The sequence below is a fragment of the Myotis davidii genome, unplaced genomic scaffold, assembly GCF_000327345.1.
Source record: "Myotis davidii unplaced genomic scaffold, ASM32734v1 scaffold290, whole genome shotgun sequence".
Lineage (NCBI taxonomy): Eukaryota > Metazoa > Chordata > Mammalia > Chiroptera > Vespertilionidae > Myotis > Myotis davidii.
This window is the reverse complement of record NW_006285049.1, coordinates 2,194,606-2,207,445: the sequence shown is the minus strand read 5'-3', so window position 1 is coordinate 2,207,445 and position 12,840 is coordinate 2,194,606. Positions and strand designations below refer to the sequence as shown.

General features: G+C 54.7%; 1 protein-coding gene across 7 annotated transcripts in view; it reads right to left on the bottom strand.

The window, feature by feature from the left end:
• The window catches only part of HDAC7 (histone deacetylase 7), a 35,976-nt gene extending 23,476 nt beyond the window's left edge, over positions 1-12,500 (bottom strand). For 5 of the 7 annotated variants that reach the window (XM_015558597.1, XM_006755504.2, XM_015558599.1 and 2 more), the window contains exon 1: positions 11,774-11,816. In XM_015558597.1, coding sequence (XP_015414083.1) covers positions 11,774-11,801 — 28 coding nt within the window. In that variant the 5' untranslated portion in view covers positions 11,802-11,816. Of the gene's footprint in view, positions 1-11,617; positions 11,734-11,773; positions 11,817-12,243 lie in introns of those variants that run through there. The other 2 variants (XM_015558600.1, XM_015558598.1) reach the window with 2 other exon arrangements.
• Positions 12,501-12,840: the final 340 nt, after the last annotated feature.

The following is a 12,840-nucleotide window of genomic DNA, read 5'->3' as shown; positions in this document are numbered from 1 at the left end:
GTTCTGTGATGCTGATTGGTGGTCTACATTCTGTTCAGAAAAAGTGTGTGTGTGTGTGTGTGTGTGTGTGTGTGTGTGTGTGTGTTGCCAACAGGGGCTGCTTCCAAAAGCAATTCCTGGAAAAAAGTTCTGCTTCTCCCCTCACTCCCTGGCTCCCTGCTGACAGCCTCTGAGCTCGGGAGGAAAGGTATTAAAAGGGACACAGTCGGTGGTTGAACTGAAACCAGAAAGTGGACATCCTGCATCCTAGGCTTGGGGATAAGGCAGGGGACCCCTCTTCTCCTTGGCCCCTCTCAGAGCACTGCTACCACTAATTTGGGGTGAAACTGTAATAAGATCAGGAGTGAATGGACCTGACGGACCCAGAATGCTTCATAGGGCTGGATTCTTCTCCACACATCTCCTGGCCAGGGTGGGACCTCTCCTTTTTGGAATCCTGGCTGCCCCCCCTGCCCCCCCATTTCTACCATCTTGGGAAGCAGCTGTAGTCAGGCTGAAGGGGCAGTTTACTCAGCACTGAGGCACTGGGCCTACCGAGTCACCTCCCCAAACCAGAACACCTGCTCTCATGCAGAACCAAAGAGCCCCACAAATCCTGCTCCAGTGGTCCTCCCCGGCCCTCAGCAGCCTCCAGAGCAGACACAAAGGCCCCTCTTCTATCCCGGGGCACCTGCCCAGCTGCTCTCCCCTCCTACCTTGTTGCCTTGGCCCTTACCTGCCCCGCAGAAACCTGAGCCTGTCTGATCACCTGCTCCCACAGGGGTGGCAGGCCCCTGGTCAGGGAGAGGGCTTCCCGAGGAGCACTGCCACCCAGAAGCCTCCTCCCATCACCTCCAAAATCTTTCTTAAGTGGTTCCACATGCCTGGCCTCCTGACCAGCTAAGGAGGCCCAGGCCCCAACAGCCAGAGGAGAGCAAGCAGCAGCAGGAGGAGGCCAAATGCCAGGTCAGGGCTGACCCCTGCCCGCCCCACGCTGCAGCTCTGACACAGGCGGGACAAAGCTTGACTCCGTATTTGGCTGGCAGAGAAGAGGAAAGCTGGGGGGTGAAACGGCTTCAGGAAGATCCCAAAATAAACAAACACAAGAAAGAACAGCATGGTTGCCAGACCTCTCTGACACAGCGAGGGCTGAGCACGGAGCAGCTCTTCTTGAAGGCACCCAGGTCACAGAGTCTGAGAACTTTAGGAACGGTGGGCTTCAGAGACTGTTCAGAGTAACAAAGAGGAGGGAAGACAGAGGGCAAGGGGCTGGGTCCCGGTCACCCGGCAGGTCAGTGGCACAGCCAGGCCAGATCAAACCCAAAAAGTTAGTCCCAGACACAGGTACGAAGGTCCTCCCTGTGAGATCACTCATCTGGGGGTTGAAGAGACGGAAATAGGAATGAAATCTGGTTCTCACTTTCAAGGAGTTTAAAATAAAGCACACTTTTTTTTAATTAAAAAAATGCTACGTAGATACTAACAAATTTCCAAGGAGCCTCAAGAAGTATAAAACAAAGTTTCTCGCTCATCCAACTCCCTTGAACTTGCCTAGAATCAACCCCTTTTGACAGTTTCTTGAGTTTCCCTTCCAGAAATTCTCTTACTAATTTTCTTGGCACGAAGCTGCCTATTGCTCAGATTTACCCAGAACCCAGGGAGCTGGAAGCTGCCTGGAAACTCCTGCCACATGAAGTCATGGAAGTGAGGGTCCTCAGAGTAGAGGACATTGGCCTTGAAGTCAGATGGACCTGGCTTCAAACTCTGACTCCCTCGGTGACCAGCAGGGAGAGCCAGGGACACGATGTAACCTGGTCAAGCCTCAGCTGCCCCTGTAATGAGCGGATAGGAATATCTGCGTGGGAGCGGCCATCTGAGATGAACCACGCTGTGCAGGAGCCATCTAGCATGTGGTGGCTGCCTTTATGGCTGTGATCAGTACTGCTGACCCCTGAACTTGCGGGCAGCCTCTCTCTGGCACAAGCACTTCGTCCTCCTCTCCTCTACCACAGCCCATTTTCTCCCGACGCCGTCCCCAGCCCCATCGTGTATCCCATGCCTCTCCCAACCAGTCTCGTCGCTTGCTCTTCCACCTGAACTTTTGTAAACTAACACTTGACCGTGTGCCGGAGTTGCTCTAAGTGCCTTAGATGTGCTACTTCATCTAACCCTCATGACAAACCAACAAGATGGTTAGTGTTTTTATTGCCATTACATAGATCAGCAGGCTGAGGCCCAGCAGTGTTGTCTGAAGTCACGTAACTTGGAAGTGGCTGAGCTGGGACTGGAGCCAGGCAACTGGGCTCCAGAATCCAAGCTCTCAACCAACACACCCAACTGCTTCTCCCCAACACGTTTTCTCCCCGCAGGCCAGCCAGGGGAGAGCAGAGGCAGGACCTAGCTGGGCACCGGGCAAGTCGCACAGCCCCCAGAGACCCCGACCATCAGTAAACCCCACCCCTGCTGCAGGCTGGAGGGGGGAAGCTGCCTATTTCATCTCTGGGCCCCGCGAAGGCAATCCTGAAGAATCACTTCTTGATGGCATCTGACTGTTGGCTTCCCAGATCCACGCAATGACTTCACACTGCGTGTGGGCACGTGGGGCTGGCAACGGGTCGGGGGGTCTTGGAGGAGCGAGCACCCGCTTCATTTCCCCTGCTCTCCAGTGCTCTGCCATATCCCTTCTCTAGAGGCTCCCAGGTCCCTTGAGGCTCTCTCACTAGCATCCCAAAGCAAGGTCCACAGTGCAGGCGGAGGGACCAGCTGCCCACGGGGGCAGAGGCTGGGCTCCCAGGTGAGCTGCCTGGGACATGGGGCCGCCACGACAAAGGCCTCCTGTCAGTCTAAGGTGAGGGACTGGGGCTCTGCAGGCTCAGCAGCTGTACGCCAGCAGGAGGCTGGATGTGAGAGCCGCAGAGCTGGCCCTCCAGCCTTCGCAGCAAGCCTGCCCCTTTCCCCGCGCTGGGGCCGGGTGGCAGCTATTTTTAGCTCTTGACACCTGGGTATTTTGCAGCCGCAGGATGTCCGGTTTGGAGTCTCTTTCTGGGAATCCCGCAAGCGGCTGTTGTAAACAGCCCCACGCAGCGGTGGCCAAGCTGGGAGCCTCGCCCCCCTCTTTCTGCTGTTTGAGATGAATCAAACAGGAAGCAGACGTAACCATGGCAGCGGCAGCTTGAGCTCTCCAGGGGTGGGAAAAGCGCCCTCCCTGGCTCCTTGCCCAGCCCCAGGTCCTCTTCCACTCCATGCTTCTCATGGATGGAGACCCCTGGACCCTAAGGCTGGGAGAACTGGGCATGCTGAATGTGGGCAGCGATCGGTTCTCGGGACTAGCGCTCTCTGGAGAGCCTCACAGTCCCTTAGCAAAGAAAAAACGGGGTTTCCTCCAAGCCCTGCCGGCCTCGGGGGCTTCTGGGACCCACCACTGGGTCCTCCCAGCCTGTTCTTTGTGAAGGTGTGAGGGCAAGAGCAGAGCTACTTGCTCAGGGAGGCAGCATCCACTTCCTGTCACCACAGCCTTCTTGCAGCAGGCAAGAAGGGAATTCCTGAGCAGGCAGGCTCCCCTGGTCCCAGCCCTTGGTCCAGACTGCCCCACTTTCCCAGATCCTGAAGCACTCAGAAGTAAAAGTTCCCACTTACTCTCACTCCTCGCTCCAGTAGTTCCAATCCCTAAGACAGGAAGTTCACCCGAATGTCTAACCACCATTATTCCTATCTTAAGCAAAACATCCCAAGCAGTCAAGATGGGAGCCCCATCTGTAACATGAGGAGAGGTGAGGTTCTGTCAGCTTCTGCTTTTGTCCCCGCACCCCCTCCCACCTCCTGGTGCTCCACTTAAACCAGCTACTCCCTCTTAGCAGACAGTCCTAGACAATCTTTCTCAAGGGCCAGCGCTTGCCCCAACAGGAAGCATCGTCACCGCCTGAGGCTACCTCTCAGGGCCTCTCCTTCCCCCTCAGAGGTCTCATAATCATTCATTTGCCCTCCTCGTCGCTCCCTCGGCTCTGGGCCCTCCATGGCCAGACCCTGCCTCCCTGTGTGTGTACCCCACTCCTGCTTGCCCGCCCATCTGCCTCTCCCTGCTGCATGTGAGCCAGGAGAGGGGCCTTCCTCAGCTCCTCTCACCAATGCCAACCAAGAGGCCACTCAGCCACTCCAGAGACTGCCAGGGAAAAGTTTAAGTTACATTAATAATTATTGTATTATAATTATTAATGTTAGTAATGATCAACAACCATGTATTAAATGTTCACTGTGTGCTGGTTACTGTACTAGACATCTCTCTTTTACTATCTTGTTTGGTCCTCAAAACAACCCTATTAGGGTAGATACTATTATCACCATTTTACAAAGAAGGAAACTGAGGCTCACGGAAATTAGGGAAATCACACAGATGGCAAGAAGGGCTCTGGGACTCCAGAACCTGAGCTCATAATCACTACACTGGTGTGCACAACTAGTTGCACCCACCTCATTGAGGGCCCACAGGGCACAGCAGGGGCCGGCCTCTGAAGGCCTGAGGGTGATTCCTGCGCCAACATGTTCCCACAGCGTGCTGGTCTTCCATCCAGAAAACATCCACAACAACAAAAATGCAAACAGAGAATAATCTGTGCATGTGTCCCTCACATGTTTTTGGTCTCCAGGAGGCACTCCCCAACTCCATCCTCACTCCCTTTTTCATCCTGTATTTTTCCTGCTTTTTCAACGTACATGTTACCACTTTGTTTCCTGTGCACTGCCTCCAGCAGGGTAAACTAACCAAGCAAACCTCCCAGGGCTGCAGGGGAGGATCACAGGCTGTGTGGAAGCACTCTGCAAACCGTGGGGCCTACATAAATGCAGGTTGCATAACCACAGCAAGTCACCCTTCACAGTGAGCAAACTCCCTTGGGACGAGATGCTGTCCCGCGCGTGCTCGCTCTCTCTCTCTGAGGCCACACACACACACACACACACACACACACACAGCACCTGTGGGCTGGTAGAAGGGATGGAGCACCCACTAGTGTAGAAGGGAGCACCCACCTTCATGGCAGGCTCCTGGGGACTAAGAACACAGCCAAAGGGCCACTGATATCCTTGCATCTGGGTTAGGGGAAGGCAGAGGCCACTGCGGGGATCCTGGCTTGCTCCATGGCCTGGGAGCATCATTGGTATGAGTCTGTGAATAGCAACAAGCTATTGATGAATGCTGGCATTAACAGGGAAACCACATTAATATTAATGACAGTAAATACCCTGGAGATTGCCATCCCACTTAGGCCTCGATAGCTCCCTTATTTTGCCTGTTATTTTTGGAAGATGGCCAGTGTTTAGGGCAGATTCTCCAGGTGACATGACTCCCTTTTGTGGCCAAGGCTGCCCTTAAGACTTGGTGAGCCGGATTTTTCCAGATCACAAATCCAGCCAGGGTGCTTACACAGCCTTCAGGGAATGCAATAGCCAGATGCCTGGTCCTGGGTACTGATTTGGACAAACCAGATGTGAACAATTTCTGGCCAACTGGGAATTTGATGAAATGAAAAGTGACCTTAGTGGAAGGTGGAGAGCACTGCCTGGAGGAACAGCACACACAATGTAATCTCATTTAGGTAAAAAGCATTGTGTACAAAGGCCTGTCAGGAAATGGGAAGGTGTGTACCCAGGTATCCTGGCAGTGATCTCTGACAGCTGGGATCGCGGAGTTTTTATTTAGTTTTTAATTTTTGTTTGTGTTGTCTGAATACCTGCAATGTACATAAACTGCTTCTATAATAATAAAAACAGAATACACACACACACACACACACACACAAATATAAACTGACACAGCCAATGGGTTGCAGAGTCAAGACCAACCTCTGGTTGTTCCCAGAGACCCAGACCACTGTGCTTTCATTGACTCCATGTATTGAATTCTTGGACCTCAAGTCTTTTGAGGTTCTGAGTGATCTACAACCCAGCGTCCTCTGCCTCTCCTGAATCACACAGAGGACCTAGCACAGGGCTGGGCACACAGTCAGGACTTACTCAATGAATGCCTGCAGGCTGAATAATGATTAGTACTGAGAGAAATGCCTTCTGCCTCTTCCAGGGCGCTGTGCTGGGAATACTCACTGCTGACATCACTGACCTTCCCATCCCTACTCTGCCTCATATTCATCTAAGAGCTGCCAGGGAGGGGCTAAGCGAAAGGTCACCCCAGCAGATACTGGCAAGGTGCTCCGCATCGGGGCCATCGGGGTGGTCCCATCCCAGGCCGTCTCCAATGCCAGCTGGGCTCGAGACCCTCAGGTCCCTGGCGTCCTACCTCACTGGGGAAGGCTGGGAGCAGTGAAGTGAGAGAGGAGTCCACCCTATGACTTCTGGCTCCAGATGCCTGCTGCTCCAGGCCCTTATGGGTGGAGGAATCTGGAACAGTGAATTTGGCCTGATTTTTTTCTGTGAACTGGGGCTGGGCCCAGTTTCTGTTCTTAGCGTCTTCGGAATTCCCTATCCCTGACCTTCAAAAATATGAAAATAACACTAATGAGAATGACGAATATTCTGTGTACACTGACTTCATACCGGGCACAGTGTTAACATTACTTACTTTAATCTTTTTTTTTAATATATTTTATTGATTTTTTACAGAGAGGAAGGGAGAGAGATAGAGAATCAGAAACATCGATGAGAGAGAAACATCGATCAGCTGCCTCCTGCACACCCCCACTGGGGATGTGCCCGCAACCCAGGTACATGCATGCCCTTGACCGGAATCGAACCAGGGACCTCTCAGTCCGCAGGCCGACGCTCTATCCACTGAGCCAAACCGGTTTCGGCCTTACTTTAATCTTTATAGCAACTCTACGAGGCTGAAACTGTTGTTATGTTCACATTACAGATGGAGAAACTTGAGGCACAGAGAACCATGTACCTGAGGTTACACTTGCTGTTCGCAGGAGAAAGGACTCTGCAAAGGTCACCCAGGCCGCCCCCTGTGTCCTCACAGGAAGGCCCTCCCGCCAAGCTCTGCAATGGGCACAGCAGACCTAAGGGGATAATGAACTTCTGTCGGGTGCTGCAGAACCCCCCAAGTGCTTACACATGCGTGTGAGAAAATCCCCACTTGAAAGACGAGGAAACCAAGACTTAGAGCCCTTGGCAACCTCGCCCAAGGTCTCTCAGCCAGTCGGCTGGGTTTCAAACCCAGGTCTTTGGCCTCAGAATGGCACGCTTCTTCCCCTATATGTCACAATCCCCCGGCCCAGTTCTCAAGACAGCCCTGAAGGCCAGGAAGGGAGCTGCACATTCTCCCGAACCCAGGATGAAGCCTGCGCTCAACCCCTGCGCCAGGGTCGAGGTGGCAGCACCTCCTCAAGCAGCTCCACGGTGACTCACTCCTGGGACCCAGGGGAAACAGCCCTGCCTGCGCTGTGGGCAAACACTGCTTGCCACCGCCCCGCCTCCAGCTCCCCGCCTCCACATTTGCTAACTGAAACCCGGCTGCTGCTATTTTTAACCCTCCAGCTCCCCCTTGCCTGGGGCTCCCCGCCTTCACCCCACCCCCACCCCCTGACCCAACTGGGTGCCACCAGCCTGTCATTCTGAGAGCAGTTCCACAACCTGAACGCCCCAGAGGGCGCAGCGGATGCCCAAGAAGGTTTGTGGGGCAAGCAAAACAAGCCAGTTTCAGCCCAGTCCCCGAATTCCCCCACCCCGGGCTCTTTCCGACCCTGTGGCTCCCAGCCTGCCCTGCTCCTCCCTGCCATCCTGGGAGCTGGGGGAGGGAGGAATGGGGTGACTACAGGGCCAGAGCTGGGATCCTTGAAATGGGCTCTGCACTGAGCTGAGAGGGACTCCTGAAAGGGAATAGGGTACCCCTCATTCTCTCCAAGGCTCAGGCTGGGGCCTGAAGGCCCAAAGTCTCAAAGCGCCAGGGTTTCCAATCCCTGCGGGTAACTGAAGGAAAAAAGGAAGTGGCTGGAGACAGGGCGGGGATGGCGAGTTTAGCCCAGGGCCTCCTCATTAGAAGTCCCCTCCCCACCTTGCTGTGGAGTGGCTAGGGCTGAGCCTGGCACAGGAGTCCAGGGGGTTTCTGCACTGAGCAGCCTAAAGGAGGCCCAGGGTGGAATGCCCGCCGAGGCGGGGACAGGCGGGCCTCTTCTCTTACATGAGGGCGTCTCAGCTCTAGAGAGGGCTGCACCTTTCTGCAGCCTGTAGCCCCGGGTGCCCTCCCAGAGGAGGCTGGAGGTGAAAGGGCCTGAAGGCTGCTGGCCGATGTGAAAGTTAACCTGCCCGAGAGGGGCACTGCCTTCTAGCTGATGACTCCCCCTGGGCTAAGAGTTTCAGCCAGTTTGGGGAGAGAGTCCAAGGGCCCAAGAGAGGCTCTGCGGCACCCTGCCAAGGTGTCTTCCGCGCCCTCTCTTGGCCCCGTCCTCGACAGTATCTGCCCAACCCTTCTTTCGGGTTCTGTCCTCTTTTCCAGGGTCTAGGGCTCTAAGCCCTCTCTCAGCCTGGACCCCTTCCCTCTCTCCTCAGTGATTTCTGAGCCAGGTAAATAAATTCCGGTGGCCACAGAGGCTGCCAGGCTAGACCTAGAGGGGAGGGACTTGGCACAGGAGTTCCAGGGTGGGGAGATGGGGAGGAAGGAAATGAGGTGGGAGGAAGGTGAGGCAGGAGGGTCAGGAATGGGGCGGCGCTTGAGAGCTCCTGGAGAAGCTGCTACCTTCCCAACATCGAACATGCCCACAGGGCCTGGACTCGCCTATGAAGGAGCGGCTGCTCTCTCAAGCCACGGAGTGGTCTCAAGGTGGACCCTGTCCAGCTCTCCCTGTTCCTCTTCTCCTTGGCCAATCTCTGGGGGTTGCTTGAGGAACAGAGACCCTGCTGTATCCCATGCCAGGCAAGAGGCTCGCAATTCAGATCTCCCACCTGGATCCAGGCTGTTCCCAAGCATGCTCAGAAGGCTCACCTCTAGTCTGGTGTGGTGAGAGAAGGCGTCAACGTCACCTTCTCAGGCAGGCCTCCCCTGGCCACCCTTTCTAAGGAAGTCCCACCTTGTTATTCTCTATTACTGCACCCAGTTCATTTCCTTCTTAGAGCTTATCACAATGTGCAACTAGATGTACATACTCATTTCTTTACTTGCTTACTTGTTCTGTCTGTCTCCTCTACTAGAGTGGAAGTTCCCTGAGGTCAGATGCTCTGCTGATGTGTTCACTGCATATCTGTGCCTGGCACATGTCAAGGCTCAGTAAGAATCCAGTGAATGGATGAATAGCTGAATGACTGGCTCAGTAAATAGGGCCTCCTGGTTGCCAACATTACCTTGAGGATTGACGTTCAATAGTTCCAGGATTTCCCCAGGGAGATGGATGCAGGATGTAACCAGAGAGGAAGATTAGGAAGCTCGGGACCCGGAGAGAAAGGTCAAGGGTCAGTTAGTGTGTGCACCAGCCTCACCTAGCCCCCTCCGTCACGCTGAGTGTGGACAGGGGCATACCTGCATACACAGAGGATGCATAGCTAAGCCCTGGACCAGTCTTCATAAGCTTGAGTTTTGTCTTGGTTCTAGCCCCTGTGTCCCTGGACAAACTGCACACCTTCTAAAAGTCTCAAAGTTTCTTCAAAAGAAAAAATGAAGAGGTTGGCCCACATCGGTGGTCCTCCTGTCCTCAAACACGGCTTTGCACCAGAATTGCCTAAAATCCAGATTCCCAGGCCCTTCCCCTGCAGATTCTGAATCTGTCTGGATGGGGATCTTTCTTTTTAATACACTCCCAGGTGACTCCCAAACAAATGGTCCAGAAACAGAGACTGAGGACCACAAATAAGATGGTGCTTTCCAGCCAACATCTGGACTTCTATTAAAAAGCCATTTCTGCACAGGTATACAGCTCCCCAAAACATGAACATATTCCCCACACAGAGCCACAAACAGCAAAGGTATACACTATACAGATGGCATACATCTGTATTACACGTGTACATACTCCCAAAAGACCCAACACAAAGCCACTACGTGGATCACTAACTGTCACAGAACCACACCTGCAAACATAGCCTGGGGCACACAGGCCCCCACTACACACCCAGTGTGCACACACACCCATCACATGTTGACCCACACTAAAGAGTCACTATCCTGAATTTATTTTGTCTCTGGGAACTGGTCCAGGACCAAAGAAGCTATGCTCCGCTGATGAAAACACCTCCCGCCTCTGCCACCTACACCCTTATTCCTTGCCCCAGGCAGCACGCTGTCCACCTCCCCCTTGTAGGGGGGATGGTGAAGGAGGGTGGTGAGGAGATGGGATGAGTGCAGGCACAGAGCCCTCCCCAAAGTCCAGCAGCCCTTCTCTTCCCCCTTTCCCTCACCCCAAAAAGATGCAAAAGGGCCTCTGCCCAGTCACCCCTCAGTGCTCTGTCCACTTGTCTAGATTCCCAGGCCCTGGTCCTAGCAGCCAAAAGGGTTAAGGAGGTGGCCAGATTTAGGGACTCCTCCTAACACTCAGGCCTCTAAGGAAAGGGCTGTCTGGGGGCACCTTCCTGCAGCCCAAAGGCCTGGGTCCCCCAGGGAAGGTTACCACAGAAACAGGGGGAAATATCACAGGGAAACACAATACCCGGCAGGGTCACCTGGTGACCAGGCTTCCTGCTGTGTTGCCCACCACCCCCCTCATCTCAGCAGCCTCACAGCCTCCTTCTCCAGCCTCGGTCTGGGCCTCCTCACCAGTGCTCTCCACCCTGCCTTCCCTGGGTTGGGGGACACAGCCTTTGCAACAAGTCTGCCCCCTCTGTGGTTCCAAACAACAACAACAGAGATGACCCAGAGCTGAGCCCCCCACTCCTAATCCTACCAACGCCCCCACCACAGGAAATCAAAGCTTCCTGCCCCAGAGGAAGTACCCCATCTAGTGAACAAATCCAACACACACAAACGCAGTCCTGGAGCCTCAGGGAGGACACATGCCCTCCCCCCAGCTCCCAGGCCCATGATAGGCCCCAGTCTCAGTCTGGCTGAAGGCAGACCAGGGCCAAGCTCTGAGGGGCAGGCATGGACAGGACCTGAGACAGGCCAGGAGAATGGGCACCGGCAGGGTTAGGTCTGCTTCCAGCTCCACCCGGCCCGCCATTCCCTACTGTGTGACTCTGGGCCTTACACTAGCTCATCTTCTCTCAGGCCCGTGCCAACTTCTAAATTACCAGCTCGTAACGAAAGGCCAGGAGAAAGAAGACTAAGAGGTGGAGGTTACACAGGCTTTGGGCAAGCATGCCCACAGCCAAGAGAGGGCCCCCACTCTCCCATCACACATGAGCTCATTCCCATTATCAGGATTAAGGAAGGGACGGAGGAAGGAGAAGTTCCAACTCTCATTCCCAGAAGCCACCAAGGATGAAAGCTGGTGTTTGTTATTCCTGAAGGTAGCGGGGGAGGGGGGTCATAATAGCCCTCACACTGAACACTGATCCCTCTCTTGATAGTTAACCTCTCCTCCTCTGAGCTCTGGGAAGTGCACCTGAAATTTTCTCCCCATTTTATTGATGGGGAAACTGAACTTCAATATCAAAGCAGAGTGATCATTTTAGATTCTTGGGAGGGTCAGTGCAAGACCTGAATGCAACGTCCCAGCCTCACAATCCCAGCCTAAGATCTGGTGGCCAAAGAGACACCCACCCATGAGCTCAAGCTAACAAACACAGAGGCCTCAGGAGAACACTTCCCCAGACCGTTCCAGATGTAACACCAGCCGCAGCTCTGAGCTTGGCCCTGCTAGGTTCCAGGAGCATCAGGGGACTAAAGGCAAGGGAGGAGTCCCAGCAGGTCCGGGACCTGGTTCCAGTCTTGGTTCACTGTGCATAGCACAGCACGTCAGCTTTGTGCCTTAGTTTCCCTCAGAAGTGACTGCAGAAAAGAGGAAAATTACTTATTAATTGACGTGGGTAGAGGGAATAGAGAGCAGAGAAGAAGAATGAGATGCTAAGCTATGAGGAGCTACGGGATGGCTTGCAGATGCTAAAAAGAGAGCCTGGGGTGTCTAAGAGGGCTGGTGTGAAGAGAAATGTGTGTGTGGCAACCTAAGCCACTTCATGGAAGGGTCCTATTGGGGAGAAATGGGCTGCCAAGGAGCCCCGTTAGGGGGTGGGAAACTGAGTCACAGTCTCCCTTCTTTCAGCCCAGTGCCTGAGAAGGAGTCTTAAAGAGGACCCCTGGGTCCAGGTGCAAGTCCCGAAGGAACGGGCTGAACAGTCCAGAGGTTGAGTCCTCAGCAGGGCCACTAAAACCCAACGCCCCATTCTCACCCTAGAAATTGGCAGGCCAAGCTGGGCCTCAAGCAGATGTTGAACTGGTGTGTGGGGAGGGATGGGCAGAGGAAAACGGCCAGTGTCCAGATGCGGGGGGAGGCCTCTGGGTATGCAGGACAGCCAACAGGGACTAGGGAATGGCCTGGACTTGGTGGGAGGAGCAGCAGTGGCTGGCGAGGTCAGATCCAAAATGTGCAGATCTGAATGGGCAGCCAGAGGGAAGGAAAAAGGGGTTGGGGGGACCTGGGTGGCCTGCAGGCCCCAGAGAGCTCTCTCGGCGCACAGGTCTAGAAACTCCCCGTGTCAGAGCCCAGCCCAGCTTCCAGATCTGCAGCCTGCTCTCACACTTCCCTGCACCAGCAGACCCCAAGCCTGGGGGTGCGCACATCCTGTCCCCAACACTCAGGACACCGCCTGCGGTGCTACCTCTGTCAGCCCCTCCGCTGCGCACTGGGGCACAGGTGTCTCTTCACCCTAATGGGCGAGCAGGGTGCGGGGCGGTGCTCGGAGAAACCTCCCAGCCCCGGACCCTCCATCCAGGGGGTCACTTGGCCCCAGCCGAGGGGTCGGGGCAAGGCCCTGTCGGGATCCGCG